Source organism: Sander vitreus, chromosome 19 (genome assembly GCF_031162955.1).
Source record: "Sander vitreus isolate 19-12246 chromosome 19, sanVit1, whole genome shotgun sequence".
NCBI lineage: Eukaryota > Metazoa > Chordata > Actinopteri > Perciformes > Percidae > Sander > Sander vitreus.
In genome coordinates this window covers 11,142,344-11,167,005 of record NC_135873.1, presented here as the reverse complement: position 1 = coordinate 11,167,005, position 24,662 = coordinate 11,142,344, and the positions used below count along the sequence as shown (strand labels likewise).

Below are 24,662 nucleotides of genomic sequence, written 5' to 3'. Positions count from 1 at the left end.
GTTTAAAAAATATATATTTTGATGTTATCAGGGTTATCTCGGCTTGGGCTTGAAACTTAAATTTTATATTTAGCACATTGTTCTGATTGCCAGGAATGACTCAGAATACTGAAAATTAAATTTTTACAGCACATAAACTCTCAATTTGGATGATTTTGAGCATCTTTTAAAACAAATGTGTTTTAGGATGCACACCTGGCCTACACAATTCTTATACAATCAGCATTTGTCCTCTGAATTTTTCACAAGAAAAACTCTACACCCCATTGTTTGTCAACCCACAAACTTCTTTGACTTCTCCATTGTCTGTCGTAGACTGTAAGAGTATCAATAAATGAACCCATTTTTAAGCTTTCCCTAAACTTAACTGCAATGAATTTGCATACATTTTTAACGGAGGTATCCTTAATAACGATCTCAAATGGCAATTAGCACTGTAAAATAGAAGTAAAATACTGTTTCACCTTTATACAAGGGCAGTGATATGCTTTTTTTAACTTCTCATGTAGTGCCTTCCTGTATGCATGAAGACTAGTTGTGGAAAAGAGCGCCCTCCTGTGATCAAACCCTGACACCTCAGTGTGACTTGTGATGCAATCATCGTGCAGTCTTGATAGGTTGCTTTCTAATTCCTTTCCTTGGAATTGTGTCACATAGTTTTCCAAGTACTTTCATGTTTATATACTCTGATTTCCCCCTAAATAACTGGAAATAGACACAACATGAGTCAAGGTATTATCTCTCTTTCATTCATGTTTTTTTTCCATCTAGACTTTGAATGTCAAGCTCTTGTTTTAACAAAAAAGGATTATGATGTAAGATAAAGGGGCATAGTTCCACGGTAGAGTAGTAAACCCTACCGAAAGAGGGTCAATTTACATTCGAAGACGAAGGAGCATGAGGGTGAGTTATGCGGGGTTTGAATTTCTGAACTTGACAAGACGTGCATGAGATTTTTTTCAAAGTAGGGTTAATAAACATTGAAGGTGGCTAAGCATGCCAAAGCATTGTATGTGGTGTTTGTGTAATAATTCTGAAGGAGATACAGAAATCCCCAAGTGTTTCCTGCTAACTCAACTAATATCCTTATAGCCATTTTAAAAAACAAAATCTGTTTCCTGATTCACAACACCATTTTCAAAATTGGCTAAACCCATTTTTTATCCACTAGAGGATTTGTGGAAGCATCTGAGACAAGGCCTTTTTCCTACGAGCCCACACAGCGTTAGCTATCAGCCATTAGTAATTTAAGCAGTCTTTCAAACACTCTTTAAAACAACTGGAAGTAAGCTAACTTACCAGTGCTGAGTTTGTATTTCACTGAGAAAGTGGAAACTAGTTAGCCTAGCTTGCTAACATTGCTCATTCCCACAAGATGTTTTTTTTTGTTTTGTTCTTGGTATTTCAAGATGTGCTAAGTCACTGCTGCTGCCACATACTCAATGTTGTCTTCATCCCACATGGTCTTTCCAGACTCTCAAAAAGGATCCTTAACATTATGTATGATCTTTCCTCAGGAGTGTGTTTCATTCTTCCAGGTATTCCCAGACGTTTTTGATAGTAAATCAAATGACTGCTTCCCACACCTTTCACTGGAAATTGATCCTGCATGTTTCCATCCAGGTAATTCACACTGTCTAACTTGTCATTTGACTAAACTCCAGTTTGAGTGTGTAAGCTCTTACATCATTAGTTTTCCCCTGGAGAGGAGTTGTTTTAATCACTCTTACTGACGGCACTCCTTTGTGATTACATTTATTGGCGTTTAGTTTCAAAATCCTGAATAGCATTCTCCTTTTTTTTTTCTGGACAGACGAGACTTTGGTTTGGAAGACATGATAATATGGTAAGTCTTGTGAAGTCACCAAGAGCTTTTTCTCAATAACCATTTATTACACTTCAAAGATGGGACCATATACAGTTATTGAGATTAAATCAATGGCCAGATAAAAAATGAGTTTAAATTAATGAAAAAGTTCAAAGAAAATATAAAGATTTATTTTTCTATATATATATATATATATATATATATATACATTACAGTAATTATGTCTGTCCCTTAATGGATGTAAGCATGGTGTGATCTATTTTTTGTACCTATTTGTTATACATTTCTACTTCAGATCTCATCTACTTTATGTCTTATTTAAATCTTTCTTCTATTCCATTAAGATGTATGGTGCCAAAGTTAGTCCTATATCCTCACTGGATTTTTGTATACTTTTATTTTGTTATTTGTCGTCAGTAGTTATAGTTTCTTTTTCATTCAGATGTTTCTACTTTTGGTTTCAGTAATTATTGTGTGAGTGGTGTATTTCAAGAAAGAGTATATGGAGTACTGTACAGTGGTGGAATGTTACTAAGTACATTTACTCCAGTACTGTACTTAAGTACAAATCTGAGGTACTTGTACTTTACTTGAGTATTTTCTTTTCATTTTTCACTTTCTGCTTCTACTCCACTACATGTCAAAGAGACATATTGTACTCTTTACTCCACTACGTTAATCTGACAGCTTTAGTTACTAGTCACTTTACAAATTAAGATTTTTAAACACATGTAGTTTATAAAATATGATGTTTTATTATAAATTAAACTACCCAACAATATATGGGCCTACAAGTCCAGCTGAAATGTTTAGCCGATTAAACATTTAGTTGCTTGACAGAACGGTTTTGATCGTTTCCAGTTTCTAAAATTTTTTAAGTGCATTGTCCTGATGATTTTACTTACATACTGTTACTTAAGTAACATCTTCAATACAGGACTTTTACTTGTAACAGAGTATTTTTACAATGTGGTATTAGTACTTTTACTTAAGTAAAGGATCTGAATACTTCTTCGAACACTGGTACTGTACATAAACACCCAGCAATCTCAAAAGGTGAGACTTTTAGAAATACTACTTGCTACTTTAACTTTTATCATTTAAATCTCAGACAATATTGTTTTTTTTGGTTTGTTACGAAACTCAATGGGATTTATAACATTGAAACAATTTAATAAGAATTTCATACTTTTTATAGTCTGTTATACTCTTCCCCATATACACATGGTGAATGTCACTGTAAATACAAGAGACACTTTCCTGTTTGCATGAAGTACACTGATGAAGTAAATTCAGCCAAATCAGGTGAGTTAAAGAAGAGAGGATGCCATTTTAGAGATGCACGAGAACTAAGGAAGAGACTCTTGTGATGGGCAACATACAGTATCAGGATGACGTACATAATGCATTTGTAACATTATACAGCTCTAACATACACACTGAGAAATAAGAATATAACGCAATAGCTGTCGGGAAATTAGGTCACTTCTAATAGTCTAGAGAGTTCACGCAGGCTGATTCACCAAGTTGACAAAAAAAAAAAAAAAAAATTAAGATTACGTTTAAATTTGTGAGTCAAGGGCAGTGTTGGCAGTCTGTGGGGATTTTTCCTCTTCCAGCTCACATTTTACGATAGACCAACTCACTTTCTCAGTCGATTGCCAGCAGTAAATAAATTCCACATGCTTCTGAGGGCAAGGTTAGTAGCAACGAGGGCGGCTTGTTCAGCGAGTCAGCTTACTATCGGCCAGACTTTGCTCAGTGACTTCATCTGCTCGCTGTTACAGAGTGTGCTTGCATTTGACTCAGCAAAAAAAAGTCTCAGAGGAGGATCCAGGCCGAACTCTGCACACTCACTCGATCCTGTTAGAAGTTTATCTGAGGCAGACTGAGAGAATAGTTTCAAAATATCTCAGGCACAGGTGAGTCATCACCAAAAGTGCCTTGTTTGGCTGTTTTGGGGGGATTCATGTGGGAAGTTATTTTCATGACTCTTTAAAAAAAAGGGGGCCTCAGTCTACTTGAGGCGATACAATGACTCAAAGATCTGCAGTTGAGTTGTAACTGCTGCACATGTGGCTCTGTGAATCAGCTTGAGAATTGTCTAAGAGAGGATTTTGGTTTGCAACACAGAAGAAATGATGGACAAGTTTAGAAAAACAAGCTGACATGCATTATGCCATTTTAAACTAAGTCAGAAACAGCGGAATAACACCAAATGAGGAGAAAGTTAAGCAATCTGTCCCAACCTTACTGATCGTTCAAGATAAACAAGTAATTATTTTTCTTTCTTTTTTTTGGGGGGGGGGGCATTTTAGGCCTTTATTCACATAGGACAGCTGAAGACATGAAAGGGGAGAGAGAGGGGGAATTACATGCAGCAAAGGGCCGCAGTGGCGAATCCGTGGCCGCTGCGTCAAGACGTAAACCTCTATATATGGGTGCCTGCTCTACCAGGTGAGCTACCCAGGCACCCATAAACAAGTAATTCTAACGAAGTTACAGCCACTCAAATGTAACAACTTGTGTTACGTAGGCTCACCTTAAGTCAGCTGCTCTGTGACTTTAAACTCAAGTTGGAACATATGTTACTGTAAAAATGGATCAGTCATGTTGTCATAAATTATCTGCTGCTTGTCATTGAATTTAATGGTCATTTTATTGTATCTTTGTTTCCGTTTTGAGTGTATTTTCTTGTTGAGTTGTGAGTATTTGTGTAAAAGCCCATCTGTGCAGAGCTAATCCGCTTATTCTATAAATGTTGATGTATGTGGCATTGGTCCATGTTATATAGTTGTCCCTAAAAATAAACATTAAATAAATAAATAAATAAAAAGTTAACACATTATAGTATTTATAAGGATAAAAGACGTTCTTTTAATATTTTAAATTAGCAAACAAATGCGTAGAAGTAGCAGTTCCCATGTTTACAAGTCTGACACCTTTGATTCATGCACAAGCAGGCACACCTTTACATTGGCCCTGCAGTATACAGTATGTGTTTTTATGTGTTTTATGTGTTGCATTTTGTTGAGTCCATCACTTTATTGCTTTGCTGTTTCTGTGTTTTCTTATCAATTATATTTTATCTTGATTCCTAAATATAGTATCTATGTATTAAAACATCTGTCCTGGAACACCACCTCATGATATTTAGCACTTATTGTTAAGTTGATGATTTCTGAACGCTCAGGTGGCAAGTAGCACACAACTGTGTTAGTATATGTCATTTAACTACAGTTTCCATGTAATGTACTGCTTTTTCAGTAACAGTTTGTGGAAAGGAGAGTCTTCACCTTAAAGGGCCTATACCTGTTTCAATAACTGCCAAATAAAAATTCTTCACATAATTTCTATTCATTTACAACGCGGTAACCACGATAAACAAATGCTTACTCTGTGTAATGGAAATGTTAACCCTGTCAGGTCCTGTAATTGTCTTTTTACTTTAACGTATTTGCTCTGTGGGAGTTGACAGGTGTGGCTGGTGTCGACACTCTTTGGAAGTGAGTCATCAATGCCAAAGGTACTAAAGTCAACTTTATGACTGTCAAATTCAACAGTTTGAAACGGAAAATGATGTCTTGTTCATCAGCTTATACTCGTGCACTTAGTATCTACTCACATAGCAATTTGAAATGTGGACTTAAAAATGTATACATAAGACTGCGTGATCAAAAGTGAAACTATATACAGGAACAAAATTGTCATCAGTGATGCCATACAGCTTTATATCTATTACATTTTTAAGTTAGGAAGAAGGTGAGCATCTTTGGAGGGAGAAGTACAGTATTTAGGTTCTTTACTTCCTGCATATCCTGCATTCAAAATCTTACTTCAGTACAGAAGTATTAGCAGCAAAATGTATTTAAGGTATCATAAGTAAAAGTACACATTATTTAGATTGATGATACAGTAATGTCTAAGTAGCATTTAGTTACAGTACATAGCCTACTAGTTTAATCCAGTAGTTCCCAACCTAGGGGTCAGGCCCCTCCCAAGGGTTACAACCTCATTTCAAAATTGTGGGATGATTAAAGAGGTAGGAAAGGAGAAAACCCTACGTTCTGATACACAAGTTTGTATTCATTTCTTTAATCTTTGTTTCTTTTGTGAATGGAATTTTGTATTGGATAATTGTAACCATTTGAACCTCAAATTTGAATTACACCATGTGAGAAGTGTATATGGGAAATGTCTCTTTGGTGGAACATCTAATGAGTCATAGACATCTAAGACAATGGGTCACAACTAGACGCTGCCATTTTGTAAGGGTTCACAACATGTGTAATGCAGTGTTAATCGTCTGTGAGAGATTCAAGTGTGTAAATGACACATACAGTAAACTATAAGCAATGAGTGGCACTCACAGCAGCAACATCTACACGCTGTCTGTTTCCATTGAAGAGCTAATGATTAAGGGCCATAAAGAGGTCTCACACAAAATGATGTTTCCTGTCCTGGATAGCCACCACATTCTGGTCTAGACAGCTTTTGAATCATTCTGTGTGATTCATTAATGAACCAGATTCTGCAGTCATGGTTTATTTTGTGTGGGGGTCAGCAAGTCGGGTTTCTGGTAAATTGGGAATGGGAATGGGTATGGTACCATTCTGGCTTAATGGAAGTCATAGTCACAGGCAGTGTTTCAGTATTTATGGAAAAAAACAAAACATGAATATAGTCACTTTTATTTATTTTATTGACATGTCTTCTCATACTTACGAATAAAACAATAGTCCCTTCATTTAAATGGACTACTAGGCATATAGTAATATTCCCCCTCCAAATTAGGCCAATTGGATTCCTCGTCAGCGCCCAAAGCTGTAGGAAGCCACGGCAAAGAGCTGCCCCGCCCACCCCAAACACACCCTACTCTGCGATAGTCATCCTGTTACAGAATTGGGCGGCGGACGGCCGACTTATCTCTTCCTCCCTCAGCCTACTTTCACTCTGCTGCCGGATACCAAGACACATGGATCTGGGACAACGACCGAGAGAGAGCTGGATATGGGAATTCCTGTTTAACACACCTCAACAGGTAGGGCCTAGGTGTAAGGATGAACGTAATCTATAGAGCAGAGGCATGCGGGAGAGAACAGGCCTACAATTAGTTTATTAACATCCACTAAATGTGTTTGTTTTCTCTAGGTATTTTTTTTTTTTTTTTTTTACAATTACACATGTCCGTCCTGTAATTTCTCAGTTCCTTTTCTGCCTAATTGAGGTTTTGGTGACGTTTTATTGCTCGTTATTGTATCGTTTTCCTAATATGGTGATCGCGGGACCAAACCTAATATATATTGAAATATCACAGTGTGTTTTGAAGTCATTCTAAGACGGCATATTTAATTACGCACAAACCTGTTGGATCAACGTGTTTGCTTGTGTTTGCTTGCTTGTGTTTTACAAGTCCAACATGTCGTCAGTATAATCAACAATATAATGATTTGTCATCCTGGCTCTCCTGAATGGACTGTTCCATCCAACCTCTAACTAAACATGGGTCCAGGAAGAAGGCAAGATGTTGGCATAGCTGCTGAGTTGAAAGCCCTGCTATGCCATCACTTTGCCATCTTTCTCTCCCCTTTGCAGCAAAAAACCCTTCAGGATTGTTTTCAACTTCTCCATGGATATCACTGCACCTGTTTATACTGAGAAATCCTACAGAAAGTGTATTGTCTTGTGGTCTTGGTTTAATTTTTGCCTAAATTGTGGCCATTTGGAATCTGTGCATAACTTTAATGTATGCCTGTATGTGAGGAAAAAAAGTGTGGTTTTTTTGTTGTCACTGGGGCTACAAGCTACAATACAGTTAGGCAATCACTACCAAAATTATATTTAAAAAAAGTAAGCATCCCCAAAAATGCATTGTTTAATCTGCGTGTAAATGTTCCTTTTTTTGGTTTTGTCATGTTTTGGCACTAATTTAAGTCATAGAATTGTCTGAAGACATTGGTTCTCTGACAAAATAAGGTTAAGTGTACAATTTTTTTTCCTGATGCAATGCAGAACAGTAAATGTAATGTTAATTTCATAATTTTATTTTTGTTATTTTTATTTATTTATGTTGTGATATACATACACAGATATATAATCTAACTATTGTCATTAATAAAGTTCGTATTAATTTCAGCCATATTTTCTCACATATGTTGTTATCAGTATGATGATAAGAAAATAAGGCAAAATGACAATTTAAGAAGGCTGAAGGAAATGTTTTCCTGAAGAATAAGAACATAATACACAACACAACTAAAAATATTCTAGATGCAACCCCCTTATCCAGTGGTGAAAGGGAAAAATGCATTTACTGTTAAGTACTGTATTTGCGGGCAACTTTGAGGTAGGATACTGTTACTTTATTTGATGCAACGTTACTCTCCACTACATGCCAGAATGTACTTTTCACTTAACTGCATATATATTTATTTATTTCACTATTTTTCTTTCATAAAATATATTTTGAGATGTATGGTGCATTTAGGAAAATATGATGCATTGTTACGACTTATATTAATCCACTTTTATGAATAAAGTAGTTGTAACACTCTGGAAGGGGTCACTCTGCATAATGTTCACTTTTACTTTCAATACTTCTAAGTACATTTCGGTGATGTACTTTTACGTAAGTTACATTTTGAATGCAGGACTTTTATTGTAACAGTAATTTTGTTGCTACTTTTACTTAAGTAAAAAATGATATACTTCCACCACTACCCTGCACCTTTGCCCTGTAAAGCCACACTATGGAAGTGCATTACTGTTGGTCCCCATACTATCAAGCCTGAATGTAATGTACCCTTGCAACTATTAATGTTGCAAATTATTATAATATTATTATAGCACTGAAATGAAGGTTATGTTTTAAGTCTTTCTGTACGCTTGGCAATAAATTAGTGTGTAGCCTACGTAGTAGTGCAATTAAATGCTGTGTTTTTATTAATTCTAACATTAACTCATTAAAGTAATAAAACATAACTGTTTAAAAATAAAAAGCTAATTAATGTGTGTACAGTTGTTGTTTTTTCTTTCAGTACCCCTCCAAAATCACACTAGCCTCTTTAAACCATATTTAAATATTTCTGATGTCTGATTTTTTTTTTCAAATGATTCATTTATACATTTTGTTTAATGAAAAATATAACATTTTTCATAAAACTGTAAAGTGAATGATGAATTATAAACTGACTTTGTGACAATGTTTCAGGAATCATGCTGAATCATGGATTAAGAGAAGGGACTATTGTAACTCTTGTAGTAATCAGTATCTAGTCTTATTTCAAATAAACATTTATGCATCAGTGACTAAAGGCCAGGAGTGGAAAGCTGACTGGGAGAAGGTTAAGAAGGAGAGTGAATATCTGAATCAGATTAATGGTAATATGACCATAGAAACTTTTGATAATACAATAAGAATCACTGAGATCCATCCCTCACGAGTAAGGCAAACATAGCCTAAAGAAGAAGGCAGGACCACATATTAACACAATAACATTTAAGAAGCTGTGAATACGGCATTTAGACTAGCTATGAAGAAATTATCATTTTCAGCATGATACTGTGTGTGCCCTACAAGTTGAGACAGGAGAAATGTTATTGTCTACAGAAAACACCTACTATTGGATGAATCTGAAATGATGAAAATAGTAACCCAACCAGAAAAGTGCTACAGGCAGAAAGGGAGAAAACAGTTTGGGCTGGACAGAAGATGCAGCAGCAAGACACTTGGGGATAAATGAAAATTAGTTTTGTCCAACTGTGATATGGCCTATAATCCCTGTGTGGTTACTGAAAACTGGAAATGGAAGAACATCTTTAAAGAGTGGCAGCAGCAATGGGGAGATAAGGGGAAGACATTTGTAAATTCAAAATCAGGGAGAGCCGGGACAGTTGAAACACTTTTTAATTAAACGTAATTTACAACGCGATCGTATCGCACTGAAAGCTAATATTTTGTCACTAGCAACCTACACCTGCCATCTGTCAAATACAGTTGCATTTTCAGCGTTGAACAAAACCGTTCAGAAATGATTACAGCAAAAGTGGAAACAGCATGGGGGGACGAATGAAACATACAGTTTAAGCCATATATAAACTTCCCACAACTTCAATATTTTACTACATATCATGAATGGTACTCCCAAAAGGTGTTATTTTAGATAGATTGTTGCTGGGTTATACGTCTTCGTGAATGGCTGTTAACAACTCTTGCCGTCATCATGAAGCGGTTATTGAAATGTCATGCACTGATGATTCTGCCATTTCTATAGCTAGAACAGTAAGTTTTCCCATTTCTATTGTGGAAAATGTCGTTTCACTAGGTTTTTACGTGGGTTAGGCCACTGCACATCCAAATAAGTGCCCTTAACGACCAGCCCATCAGTCTCCATAGGATAACATGGGAAAACTCGACCCCCTACCTGGTGGGCCCAAATATATTTGCACCTTTCTAAAACTTATTTTCCATGTCTCACCTCCATACATTATTGTATCAAACACAGATATTTGTGCATTTACTTAAAATACATGGAGTTACAGCCTGGTCGGTACGATTGAAACAATCGTCCCAACATAGACATATGCCATTATAGCCTGTTTTGCTTTCCATGTAAACAAGCATGCAATATGAAAGTCTGGGATTGTGGAGAACACTAAATGGTCTACTGAATAAGCATGTAGTCGAACCTTTAAATAAAAAACACTCATTAATAATAGAAAAAATTTAACCGCTAATGAAGTTTACTTTCGACCATCAAAATTCGTTTATCGCCTGTAACTCCGTGATAAAAGGAAATGACAGGAATATATTTGTCTGATAGGAGGTTAACATGCTCTATGTTTTGACCTAAGGAAGTCTGTCTGTCATCATTGCACATCCGTCACCCTAGGTATTGTAAGAAATAGGGGTTTAATAATAGAAAAGAGGAGGTAATAATGAAAATATGTTTGGTCAGAGAACAGGACTGATGGGAAACAGGTAACAAACCTGTACACTGTAGGATTTAAATAACTCCAGAAGATGGCAGCAATGCAACACTAAGGATGCAAGCTGCCGTTAAACCCCAAAGAAGAGGAAGAAGTCGCTGATCCTTCCATGCTTCTTCCTCCTTCGTTGTCTCTTCTCATGCCTGTTGATAGTTTGGAGGCGGGTTGACGGGTTAAACACGGGTAGTCTCACAGGAAAGCTGTGAGGTAAGAATGTAATAACTGTCCATTTACCAAAGCAGCCCTGTTGAAGCTGTAACGTGACGGTCTTGTTCCTCATGTGAAAACATAGCATAGACGAGCTGCTAGCAGCTTTGCTAAGAGGTAACGTTAAATATCTCCAGAGGTAGCTAAGCTAACGTTAACGTTAATAGGTTGTCAAATTATAAACATGCTTAACGTTAACCTTACAGCTAACGGTAACGTAGCACTTTTTAACTTATATACGACTTCTGTGGTTCTGAAGGAGTTGTTTAACAGTAACACTGATATTACTAGCTAAGTTTCCTGTTGTGTTTTCTCTCTGTTCTACTGTTAAACATTAGCTACCTAAGGACATGAGGGTAAGGTTAGCAAACAGAACCCTATCTTGGTAGGTGAGAGAGAAACAGTGTTAACTTTATAGCTATAATAAGAAGTTATGTATCCAGGCCTCGCTGACTTTGGAAATATATTTTATAGGTGTCCTGGCCAATATAGCAGCACCTCATATAGGACATAAATAAAATATGTAGCCTAACGTTAGTTGTGCATAACATTTTCCCACACCACCGCAGCTCTGTTTCAGTAACACGTAATTATTTCCCCAAGATATGGGAAATGAAGACGTGTGTGTTTATTAATAGGCATGGAAGAAATGACAGCAGGTTATTATTGGCCTTTAAAAAAAGTTGGAGGACCCAGAAGAGACCAAATAAAAGAATAAATATGAGAAAAAATCTCGTCTAAATCCAAGCTGAAGAGATCAAGTTATCCCCTCTACTATGAGTCAAGCTCCTAGTTCCTACATTTCCCATAATGCAAACAAAAGCAGCTTTCTATTATCACTTGTTATCCAAAGCTTGTTAACACAGACTTGTTAACTTGTTACAGATTTGCAGTCTACAAGCCCAAACCAAGGTAACCTTTGATGACCAAAGGTTCCTCTAGAACCACAGAGACATTATTAACTGTTTTTTGGCAAAGTAGAACTCCTCATGACCAGTAAATGAAATGGACTGAAATTTATCTTTAAAAATCTTGTTCCCCTTTATGAAACATCTAACGAATTTGTCAGTTTGGTCTTTCTGTGACTTTTTAAAATCACAATGTGCACAATCTGACTCCTTCCAATTTGTACCAGTCTTGTTCTTTAGGATAGAAAAATAAAGCCTGATGGATACTGGATCATTTAGCTGGATTACACCAATATCATCGATATTTAGGAGTTTGAAAAAAAATCTGATAATAATATATTGGCTCATATAAATTCTTTCTTAAAACACCTTACCTTTTGGCCAATATGATATAGCTTAACTATGGCTATACTGAAGAGACACAGATATTGAATATGATTTGTTATAATTGTTTTGTTGTAGCCTGATTTTATACAGTTACTGCAAAATGAAGTACAATTAATTATTTTTGATTGAAATATTCCCATAGTTGCCTGAGATTTGTCAGCTAATGTTGTTAACATGAAGCTGTTTGTTTCACAGAGATGAACAGTGAAAACTTCAGCCTGAGTGAGAAGATAGTGTCAACCTCTTACATTCGACAGGGGAGGGAGGCACGTCGTAGCCATGAGCAGCTCATCAGACACTTACTGGAGCAGGTAAAGTGTACAGCTGTTGTACAGCAGCTGTTTACTTAAGGTCACTGCAGATTAGAGCACGACGATAAAGGATTTTTAAGGCCAATATCGATACAAATATTTGGTGATTAAAAAATCCGATATATCGGCCGATACATATTTAAAAAAATAAATAATCCAGAAACGTGTAACAAAACATAAACAGATTTCCCTAACATTAGTTATTTATGAGTCGTCACTAAAATAATGATAATGCAGTTTTAAAATAAACTTGTTTGTTTTATTGTCATAACAGAACAGAGGAACATCAAAATATATTAAAGTTCTGATAAATAAAATGTATAAAAATACAAACTTAAGATATGAAACTTAAAGGGTTAAACACGAGTGTTGCCAACAGGGACGTTGTAGAGCCCTCTGGTGGACAAACTATGCAACGCCAACACTCATGGTTGAAGGGTGTTTCATCCGTTTTTATTTAATTTTTTAAATATTCATTTATGGCCATTATAAATGCCGATACCGAGAGTTTGGAAAATGCCTAATATCGGCCGATATTATCGGCCCGCCGATATATCGGTCGGCCTCTATTGCAGATTCATCCACTTTTCTTGTTGTGTATGCTGCAGGGTAAGTGTCCAGAGGAAGGATGGAGTGAGAGCACTATAGAGCTCTTCCTGAATGAGCTGGCTGTGATGGACAGCAATAACTTCCTCGGCAACTGTGGTGTAGGAGAGCGAGAAGGCCGGGTGGCATCCAGCCTTGTGGCAAGACGACATTACAGGTTCAAGTTTGACATGGATGTTATGTGATGATGGCATGTTGGTGTTGTTAAAAACATGAATGTATCAGTGCCCTATGACTACACTGGTGAAGCTGTCCTGTCTGTCTTTGTCTTATCTTTGTATTTTGTCATTATCATGAGAGTTGTGATATGAAATGATATTGTGTATGTTTTTAGTTTCTTTATTATAATTACCTATTCGGTATAGTTTACAGTGTATTGTAATGTGCTCATTAATTATTGCTTTTCCCCATTATAAAGAGAGTTGTAAGGACCTCAGAAAGAATAACTGCTAAGGAGGATCCTAAATAAACAAACAAAAGTCAAAATCGCCAATACCGATGGGCTCCACTCAACATATTACTGAAGTATATTCAGAAGTTGGAGTCATACAAATCTTCACTAGTGACCAGTGAAATACTTGATTTGGATGCTCCCATGTTTAGGAAATTGTTTAACAGTTCTTGTGGTGACATTCAGCTGTTTTTATGTAGGTTGATCCATGGCATAGGTCGCTCAGGTGACATCGCTGCTATTCAGCCCAAAGCTGCAGGATCCAGTCTGCTTAACAAGCTGACCAATTCAGTTGTGTTGGACATCCTAAAACTCTCAGGTGTGTATATAATAATCATTAAAACTCAGGGGCATTATATATTTTGCAAGATCATTCAATATTTTGCTTGAAGTTGGTAAAATTACTTTTTACTAAATTCGTAAGCGATTGGTCAGCAATTAAGTATTGGACTTCCATAAAGTTGGAGCTCACAAAAGATGGGGGGGGAGGAATTGTCAAAATTGATGCAGCAGAGATATCCTGACTTTTAGTTGCTGGTAAGGGGGAGGCTCCAAAAAATGCAGGATCCTACATTTCCCACAATTCAACTCAACGACATCTTTAATTACACCCTTCTAAAAGCCCACTTCTTTCCAACCCCACACCTCCGGTTTGTAATGTAGGTTAAGGTTGAAGTCTTAAATCCAGCTGTTGTAACTGATGACATCATCAGGGTTATTTATTCAAACTTTGGAAAGCTCCTCCAGAGCCACAGAAGACAGATGTTTTCACAGGCTGAGTATTAGTCCTGGTGAGAAGTAAACTGAACTTTATGTGTAAAATCAGTGGAGTGCCTCTTTTAATTCAGGTTTTTACTTGAAGGTGTTAAATGGAAAGAAATATTAGCATGCTTTGTAACTTCTGGATAACAGGTGTCCGGAGTGTGGCAAGCTGCTTTGTAGTTCCCATGGCAACAGGAATGAGCTTGACGCTGTGCTTCCTGACCCTTCGTCATCGAAGACCCAAGGCTCGCTACATCATTTGGCCTCGCATCGACCAGAAGTCCTGTTTTAAAGCCATGATCACAGCAGGTGCCCTCTCACCCAAACATTCTGCTCACAGACTTCATTGGTGGCAGCAAATAGCAAAATTTTTTTGGGGAGGGGGGTGGAATATTTCTGAACTAGTGCCATGTAAAGTGTCTCTGTTGAATTACTAATTACTAGTACAGAGCCCGTTGAAAATAGGCCTGTTTGGAACGGGCGATTGCTTGGCCTGTGGTATTGCTGCTTTTAGAATTTTTCAAAACCAAATTGTACCACAAAATTACTTACAGAAGGACCCCAAACCACTTACTCCACTGTAGCCTATAGCCTACTACTGACTTACAGTGTAGGCTACGTCTACATCAGAGGAAGACATTGGCCTATGGGACCCTAATTGGTTTTAGCCATTGGGCACATTTTTTGACGGCCTCAATATATACGAAAACTCACAAAAATTGGCGCCCACATAAACACCTGGGAGCTTTGCGAGACTGTACAGGTTGGCCCAAACCTGTAAGTGGGCTCCATAGCGCCGCCTAATGCCTGGAAGGCCTTAACTTGGACATAGTTGTTCCGATCTTCACCAGATTTAATACCCATATTGCTCTAATCATTGCGGACATATTTCCCATTTACCTTCATTAACTCCGCCCAACCGGAAGGCGGCCATTTTTAATTATGCATTTTTCATGTGTTTTACATCTTTCGAACTCGTCCTAGGCCGTGATTTCAATCTTCTTGAATCTTTGCAGGTAGTATCTGTTGACCCTCATGACGAAAAGTTATCCAGAGAATTTTGATAGTTGAAAAAATGCGCAAGTTACAGCAACTTACTGTCTAAACAAGAAGTTGCGTTAGCTTGGCAACAATTATTCCGATTGCCCTGAAACTTGACAAGGTTGTTCGTCATGGCTGGTTTAGCATCTGTGCCAAACTTGGCGTCAATCGGCCATTAGATGGCACTGTTTTAATTTTTTTTAATTAATCAGCAAAATATTGATATATGGAAAACCTACTCTGTCTAACTACTCCTGGGGCGTGAGTCCGATCAGCACAAAAACTGGCACATAGACTCGGAGGACTCTCGTGACAAAAAGTTATCAAAAGAATTTTAATAGCTAAAACAATGCGCAAGTTACAGAGGACCAACTTCCTGTAGGTGGGTGTTGAAACAGGAACGGTTGTATCTTGCACACGGCTATTCTGATGGACACAAAACTTAAGAGGGTTGTTCCTCATGTGCCAATGAGGCTGTGTGCCAAATATGGCGTCAATCGGCCCTTAGATGGCGCTGTTTTCATTTTTTTAATGCACTTACATGTGCCCATAGCAGGTTCGAGAGATATGCACATAACACAAACACAGACAGACAGACGTTCCTGCAATTTATAGATAGATGCGATGACAGACGAAATATGTGCACTTTCTGTTGGCGTTTTCACCCCTATGCTAGTTAGATGCGGGCTTATTCCTCATAGAAAAACAAACAATCACACATGAGGGCTTCTGCTGTCTCTTGGTCATATCTGACCTTTATCAGGCTTTGAGCCAGTGGTGGTGGAGAATGTTCTGGAGGGCGATGAGTTGCAGACAGACTTGGAAGCAGTTGAGCGCAAGATCGAGGAGCTTGGAGCTGAGAACATTCTGTGTGTTCATTCAACAACGTCCTGCTTTGCCCCGCGGGTCCCTGACCGGTAATATTCAGTTTTTTTGTTTATCCCGTTAGGCTTTTCTAGATGTCGCTGTAGTTGATTTATAAATACCTTTAAAGATGACATGAATTTAATGATTCATTTGTATTCACTATCTTGTCTTGTAGGCTTGAGGAGCTGGCTGCTGTGTGTGCCAAACATAACATTCCCCACATAGTGAACAATGCATACGGAGTACAGTCATCCAAATGCATGCACCTTATACAACAGGTTGGTACCACTCATCCCCAATCCATCTATCATCTGGATTTTTGAAGAAGTAGAATACAAATGTATGATTTGTTAGCATCTTCCCTGTCATCATATGAACTTTACTCATTAGTGACCGATATGGTGGTTGCTTAATTTTTTCTTGGCTTTCTTTCATCAGGGAGCTCGTGTTGGAAGAATTGATGCCTTTGTGCAGAGTTTGGACAAGAACTTTATGGTTCCAGTAGGTGGCGCCATTATCGCAGGTTTTGATGAGTCCTTCATACAGGAGATTAGCAAGATGTACCCTGGTGAGTATTAACAATACTATGGCTGAGCTACATAAAGTGACATTATGGAGGTAATTGATAAAATAGTGGATAAGTGGATGTGTGTTTAGTTTTATTTATTTTCTGAACATTTCCTTGTTGTTTTTAATTTTTTGGATTTATTTTCTCTACATGACAACTGTTAAATCATGATGAATGTAGGCATATGAACCCAGTACTGACATAATAATTAAGTAAATTCATGACAAAGTATTAATGAAACTGCCATAGTCTTTTCTACTATTTTATCTTGTTTTTCTTTTTGAATGATATGTTCATTGCTTGTGTATTTTTAATAAAACACAGCTGATTTGTTTTCAGTGCCTCTTAGTACAAAAACTGTTTTCCGACAATATTGAGTGTGAGTAGGCCATGATTATTGCTTGGAATTTACCAGCACCAATATGATACATGATATGATAAATGATCGATTTTACTTTACTTTGAGGAATATTACTTTTCGTTTAGAAAAACTCAACCAACTCAATTAGTGTTTTATGTTGTCTTAGCACAAAGCAGCTGTCTAAGAACTCTGCTTGTTTAGAAAGTTTCTAAAATGTATGTAAAATTATGATTTAAAGCATGAGGCCGTCAATTATTTTTAAATCGGTCAACAAATTCAATGAAGAGACCAAAACCAACGTGTTAGTCCATCTCTCAATAAAAATAAATAAAAAAGGCTCAATAATTTCCAAAAGAGGTACTTATCACACAGGTGTATTTCGTTGGGACCTTTTTTATGTGGCCGATTGGGTGCGCTTGTGAGTATTAGGACAGCGTGTGTGGGATTGACTCAAAATAGTGTTCATCCCCTAGAAAATGTGTAACAGTGTGACTCGATGATGTGATTCTAAATGTTTCTGAACAACACTGCCCTACAAAGGCAAAACGCCGTAACATCATGTTTGGTAAAAAATTAGTTAATGTCATTTTTGGGTTATTTGAGACCTTCTTCATCATGTGAAAAAATATCGTGAGTCAATTTGATTGTTTTAACGAGAAAATAAAGGGCTATGACAACCGTAACATCCAAAACAATGCGAGAAACCACAGCAGAACGCCGTAACAGCTGTTGCGGCTCTATGCCTTTGTTCCGGCACGCTGAAGTTGAGTTAAGGTGTTCTGACTTTGTTTAGCCAGGCATCAAGAGAGATGTTACTGTGCCGCTGTGATGTTACTGTACTCTGGCTTTGTCATACTGTCAAAGTTTGCTGCTTTTAATTGTCAATTGTCAACCAATTGTCACCAAACCACGTAACATACACACGACACATCTTTGAAATAAAGTTGACTGTGCATCTTGAGCAGTTTGGTGGCCCTTAACCCTTAACCAGGGGCGAATCTAGGATCAGACCTTTAGGGGGGCTCAGCCCCTAATGAGAATATGACACGGATACAGTGCCTTGCAAAAGTGTTAAACATATTTATTGTTAAACAATAAATATACCTTTTTGTATTCAATTATAATTAAATTATCTTTATTGAGAAAATATTTCTTGTATTTATTCATACTGTACATACTGTACTGCAAAGTAAGTTATCTGTCATACTGTTTAACTGTGTTAGTGTTGCCGCACTATCCTGATCATTATAGCACTAAATAGGAACAACCAAAGGTCTTCTATATAATTTAAAACAAATACCATGATGACTAGACCTTGGTTAGGTGTTCTTATAATGGATGTAAGTATGGTGAACAGCAAGCAAATATTGATTATATGTCAGTTACTGCCGACTCCTTGTTTTTGGCACATGATACAAAGGCAGAGTACAGTAACTGCCAAACAAGGGTCAAAGGTCAATTTTGAGCTCAAGATTTTTTGCATAGAAACATTTCTTCATCATAGCAACTAGTTGTAAAATTTTGGGAGTCCTAACTATAATACTTTTGTCTGGACAAAACAGAAACTTTAAAGTCATTTTTCTCAGTTTCACACTCTAGCGAGTTAAGGTCTTTTGCCTTTGTAGGGCAGAACAATGCTCAATGGCACAAAGGAATAAGCTTTAAGAAAATTACGGAATATCGCCAGTCTTTCCCTTTTGAAACAAGAACTATCGGATCAAAGAACAAGTAAACTAAACAAAGAATCATCAAGAATTTACAGCCACTTTCTGTTATTGTTGTTGTTAAAAGGTTAATGTGAGGAGTGGATATTTCTGCCTATAATTAGGTTTGCGCACAGCCGACTGTCTAGTTTCTATTGCTGCTTAATAAAGTCACTTGTTGGCCTTCTTTGTCCAGGTCGAGCGTCTGCCTCACCTTCCCTTGACGTCCTCATTACCCTTCTCACTCTGGGAGCCAGCGGCTACAAGAAGCTCCTGTCCGAAAGGAAGGTGAGAACATGCACACATCACCTGATAATGCTAGAAATAGTTTGTCACGTTCTTAAGGTAGGGTGTGATATCTGCAGGATGCTTCCAGAAGGTATGATACGAACAATGAGGACTGGTATAGAAACACTGCGGCAATGTTCTGTGTGTGCTGTGTCAACATCTTTCTCCTGAAGACTAAAAGAAAAAAAAAGCTTATATAAGTTGTATTGAATTGCAGTGGATCACATGCTATGTGTGTGTGTGTGTGTGTGTGTGTGTGTGTGTGTGTGTGTGTGTTTAGCTCTTTACCTGGATTCTGACTAAGAAATGAGACTTGTAGAGGAATGAGTATGCTATAGGAAGATACAAGTTTCAGAAAACATCCCCTGGTGGTTCCCTGGTTTAAAGCAGACTTGCTCACAATGCAGCATATCCCTATTCAAATGGTAGGCACTGCAGCATTCTCACAACTCTGAACTGCTCTACCATAAATATACTGTAAATGTACCCGACCATATCTGTTTCTGTTGGTGCTCAGACCTCGGGAGGATATAGAAATAAACTTCTTTAATCTTTAAAAGCAGGAGCAGGACATTTGTCTGCATTGCATAATAACAAACTGGACCTAAACCTAAAAATGACACTTTTATTGGATGGCATACAATACCCAATTATGAGTAAAATCAACTCCGTAGGAGAAATATACATCTAGGAAATGCCTCTGGCCTTTCGCATGACCCGATGCCATCAAGGCTTATTGATTTCTCTTAGTCCACATTGTGCATAATTAATGTACAGGGCCAGTTTTCCATAGTGTCTGCAGAACTAAGTGATTTCCTGACACCCCCCCCCCCCACCCCACAGGGTCAAAAGCTTTAAATAATTCAGACATTTCATCTGTTAAGATTCATTTACAGCCTCCTTTATAAAAATGTCTAGATATTGCAAAGAACCAGCAGATTGTGTTTTTTTTGGTTAGGATGGGGTTTAGTCATTACACACACCCACGTATTGTCTGCAGAGACGTAGCCGTGCACTCTCTCCACCACTTGCACCCCTCCTCTCCTGGGATAATAAAGTCACCCATTGTCTTTAGAGAACAAGGAACACTTGGAGACACTTGACATCATTGCAAGGCTGTTTGTGTTTGACTCATGACAGAGAAAATATTTTCCATCTTGATGCTTTCAAATCAGGAAAGTATGAGTCAGCAGAGTACGCAGTAGACACACACCCCCACTGTTGCAGAGAGCAGATCCTTTAATGTGCGACCGCTTTAGTGGGGAATCTGGCGCTGGTAGCCAGCAACTAAAACACTGTGATTTGTTGTTGTGCAGCTTCCCCACCTGGTCTAGGCTCATAACGTCTGTGTACATTGCCCTTATTCAGTGTTTCACACGCTGCGATGAGACTCTGAACCACACACACTTTGTCAGGATATTTTAAACATGTTGACGGTAAAATCTCAGGATAAAAGCATATGTTCCTCTTCTCCTGCCTCTCTAATTGATCCCAGAGGTGGATGTGTGATGTGAGTGAAGATCAGCGCCGGAGAGGAAGTGGACACGTTGCTTGTGCTGAAGCCTGGAGGGAAACACAGGCAGGCTGGCAGGCAGACAGGCAGGCAGGCAGGCAGGGGGATGAGTAAAGGGGGAAGGGAAGGGTTTGGACTTGCCTGCTTGTGGGTAGATTTGCTTGATTAGCAATAAAACCAAGGCTGCTGCTGCTAAAATAAGACTGTGGCAGAGTTTGAAAAGAGCATTGCGCTACTATTTATAGTTCTTTTGTGTGGCCCCTGCTCCATCTCTAGTTTTGTCTCTCCATGTCTCTTTTGTGTCTGCATGTCCTGCAGGAAATATATTTGTTCCTGGCTCAGGAGCTGAAGAGTCTAGCCTCTGCACACAGGGAGAGATTGCTTCACACCCCACATAACCCCATTTCACTGGGTAAGCGCAATGTACCAGCAACAGACCAGCAGCTCTACAGACTGTATATTTTGTGCATGTATTTTGCTTTTTTGGGGAGTTTAAAAGCTACATTTCTGAGCCTATACTGGTATATTTCTTTAATCCTAGATATTTCATGTAATAATTGTGTGTATGTGTTTTGGGTGTGGCACCTCTCTTTTCCAGCCATGTCTCTGGATGGTCTCCAGGCCGACGGCGACAAGGCTGTGACTCAGCTGGGCTCCATGTTGTTCACCCGGCAAGTGTCAGGAGCCAGGTATGAAAACTTTACAAGGGCTTGGCCACAATCTGGCCCTGGAAATGGAAACATTGGGAGGGAACAGAAAAAGTGTGTGTGTGTTCAAAAAAGGCCTGTCTGTGTTGTCAAAAATGGGATGAGCTGTGCGTTGTTAAACAAAATGGCCAGTGGAAGTCAGCAATCAGCCAGATGGATCTGCTGAAACTGGTGTAGCGGAAACTACTTCAGATGATTAGACTGCCCATCCCATCAGCCACCTCCTAATTTAACAGGATGTTTTGATTACGATTCACAGAGCCCTGTTGTTTCCAATGGGACAGCAGGCACAAACAGTCCCATGTTCTCGCTCCCACTCCTAGTGTTTTTTTCTTAGCAGTAGGGAGAAGGATTTGTCAATCCTTCATTGTTGCCTTCTGCCTCATGGCTGCAAAAATACCGAAATGCTTTTTGTTATTTGTTTTTTCTTTTTTTTTCCTTCAGTGGTTTTTGATCAAGCATGGCAGCCTATCTAAATATTTTAAATATCCCGAATGAATGATTTATTTGGGTCATTATGTCATCCTTGTTTTGTGTTGTTCAGATTTTAATGCACTTACCGTTCAGTTGCGTTAGAAAAGCCTCAAAGAAATCGCCTCCACACTTCTTTCCTTTCTTCCTCTTGATTTCTTTCAAGTGAGCATTTTTTTCCATAGTCAAGAATGCAGAGCTTTTTCAAATCTTTTGTCCTTATTCATAAAATGAAGTTTTTCCAGTGCTAGGCATGAATATAGTTTGTGGGAGCTGGCTTTTTTTACATCAACAATGAGCTATTCAACATATAAACAGAGATCTTTATCTTATTACAATGCGTTTCTCTGCCATAATGGTCTCTCCCATACCCAAATTCCTAATAGCTAGCTAGTTATTGATTTCATATTAAAGTGAGTCCTGAACTATGAAGCTTAAAATTTTTTTTATATCATGATAATTTAAATGAATACATCTGACAAACTTTTCACAGACCCACTGGACCCCACTTTGAGAATCACTGGTTAACAGTATTACAGAGTTTGACCATTTGAAACAAATACAGCTCAACAGTTCAACAGTTTCTTACTTTGAATAGCCACCTTGGAAACACTTTACTTTAAGTTGCAGTACGTTGAAAATACAGCACCGCCTCGTGTCTCTCATTTCTTTATTTATTTTTAAATAAGATATTTTTTAAAAGAATTTACTTTTCTGAATGCAGATTTTAATTTTGCAAAGACAACAATTATCAACAGCTGACTTACAAGGTAAACCTTTCTTGTAAGGATCTTGGAGCAGTGACACAATAAATCACATGCTAACTGCCAATGGTTACCTGGCCAGATCAGATGCTAAGTATGATCTGCATTCATGAAACTTGCTCTTTCAAACTGCTATAACCAATATTAACTTTGCAGTTCCCCATGTGCCTTTCAGCTCATTGTTTTGGTTGTCCGATTCTCTCTCTCTCTCTCGCTCTCTCTCTCTCTCGCTCTCTCTCTCTCTCTCTCTCTCTCTCTCTCTCTCTCTCTCTCTCTCTCTCTCTCTCTCTCTCTCTCTCTCTCTCTCTCTCTCTCTCTCTCTCTCTCTCGCTCTCTCTCTCTCTCTCTCTCTCGCTCGCTCTCTCTCTCTCTCTCTCTCTCTCTCTCTCTCTCTCTCTCTGTGTGTTCTCATAGTGTCCTTTTTGGCAGCCACTTCAGGCAACTGGTTTAGGCAAAATGGCTCTAAAAATCCACTGTACACTACCTACCCAGCACAAAATAGCAGACAAAGTTAGCAACTAGCTGATGAACATAGTGGAGCATTTATCAGCTAAAGAGCCAGATATTACTAAGGAGTTAAGAGTAAGTAGTCTCACTTTGCCAGACCCTCCTCCAAAGCGCGCTGAAGGAGGGTCTGCCTACTCCACATAGCATTCGGGGATGGGAGGAAAATGTGCTCGGGTTTAATGGCATTTCTTTAAACCAATCAGAATTGTCATGGGCAGTGCTAAGGATATAGACTAAAAGGACAGTGACTATTGGACTTGACATTTATCATGTGGCCAGAAACACAACTCCAAATGAAGGCTAATGTAGCTCCCTGTCTGCTTGATGTGTAAAGAATTGTTTGTTTAATAATAGTCTGTCAAGTATATAGCTTAAGCTTTAGCCTGGTCATAGTTGTTAAGAAATTCTTGTTGTTTCCTGGCATGCTAAATAATCGTTATTGTACCACATCATCCTTGTTTTTCACCCATGTTTCTAGGGTAATACCGCTGGGCAAGGAGCAGACCATAAGTGGACACACGTTCCGTGGCTTTATGTCGCACTCTGAGGCATACCCCTGTCCTTACCTTAATGCCGCCTCAGCTGTGGGTATCACAAGGGAAGATGTGACATTGTGCATCAAAAGGCTTGACAAGTGCCTGAAGACCCTTAAGAAGGAGGGAAATGCGGCGAAAAATAGTTCCGCAGTACTTCCATTGTGCCAGGAGGAAACTACTGAAGAATGACTGCCTGAGCTGAAATAAGAAAACTTTGACAAGCAAAGGAGACAAAGTGATCTCTACTTAGTTTGAGCTCTAGGCTCTGCTGCTGCCTGCACGTCCTGATTTGAACTGTGTGTGTGTGTGTGTGTGTGTGTGTGTGTGTGTTAAAACTGCGTGCAGGTGCTCATTACAAACACAAACACAAGCTTATGTCACTGGTTAATTCCCTCCTCTGTGAATGTGTGCTAATTAGTAGATATTGTAAGGACACAAGCTAAATACAAATGCGTACATACAAATGCTTCTCGGGGGCATGTGGTTGTTCACCACTGATCGGAAGTTAGACCAAAGCGTCTGCAAAGATTTGCATTGTTTTCTGTACATTGATTGTTGAAAATGCTTGACTTTATTATAGATTTTGGATTCAAAATAGATTATGGATCAACCATTTACAATGGCCTGTACTTCCTGTGTGTCATTTATCTTAATTAAACACTTATCTGAAGCTGCCACAGTGCAGTTGTGGGATGAAGTATTCTATAAAGTAGCCAGTATGTTGTGCCATCTTCAGCAGTGTGTTGAAATATGATGCAAAAGCCATTGAGCGATTATCTCCATTTGGAGCCAGTGTATTGGGTTAGCTCATTTACTTTCAGGCTGTGGAAGCGATTGCAAGGAGCTCAACGATCAATGGAGTACACCAAACATAGATTACTCCTGTGT

General features: G+C 38.3%; 1 protein-coding gene and 1 long non-coding RNA gene across 7 annotated transcripts; both read left to right on the top strand.

The window, feature by feature from the left end:
* The first annotated feature begins 618 nt into the window (after positions 1-618).
* LOC144534393 (uncharacterized) lies at positions 619-5,178 on the top strand. 3 transcript variants are annotated; one of them, XR_013503540.1, is made up of 3 exons: positions 619-732; positions 1,539-1,623; positions 1,814-5,178. It is a non-coding gene; the product is annotated as an uncharacterized LOC144534393 (long non-coding RNA). The 3 variants fall into 3 exon arrangements; XR_013503541.1 differs by having other exon boundaries at positions 1,518-1,623; XR_013503542.1 differs by lacking the exon at positions 619-732 and adding an exon at positions 739-903.
* A 1,594-nt stretch (positions 5,179-6,772) lies between these two features.
* Positions 6,773-24,451, top strand: sepsecs (Sep (O-phosphoserine) tRNA:Sec (selenocysteine) tRNA synthase). 4 transcript variants are annotated; one of them, XM_078275860.1, is made up of 13 exons: positions 10,892-11,023; positions 11,909-11,935; positions 12,514-12,629; positions 13,238-13,392; positions 13,887-14,005; positions 14,599-14,757; positions 16,253-16,406; positions 16,532-16,634; positions 16,795-16,924; positions 19,185-19,276; positions 21,108-21,201; positions 21,388-21,478; positions 23,717-24,451. In XM_078275860.1, the coding sequence occupies exons 3-13, from the start codon at positions 12,516-12,518 to the stop codon at positions 23,961-23,963; spliced, it is 1,458 nt and encodes a 485-aa protein (XP_078131986.1). In that variant the 5' UTR covers positions 10,892-11,023; positions 11,909-11,935; positions 12,514-12,515; the 3' UTR covers positions 23,964-24,451. The 4 variants fall into 4 exon arrangements, with proteins under 4 accessions (XP_078131985.1, XP_078131986.1, XP_078131983.1 ...); XM_078275859.1 differs by lacking the exons at positions 10,892-11,023; positions 11,909-11,935 and adding an exon at positions 6,773-6,869; XM_078275857.1 differs by lacking the exon at positions 11,909-11,935.
* Positions 24,452-24,662: the final 211 nt, after the last annotated feature.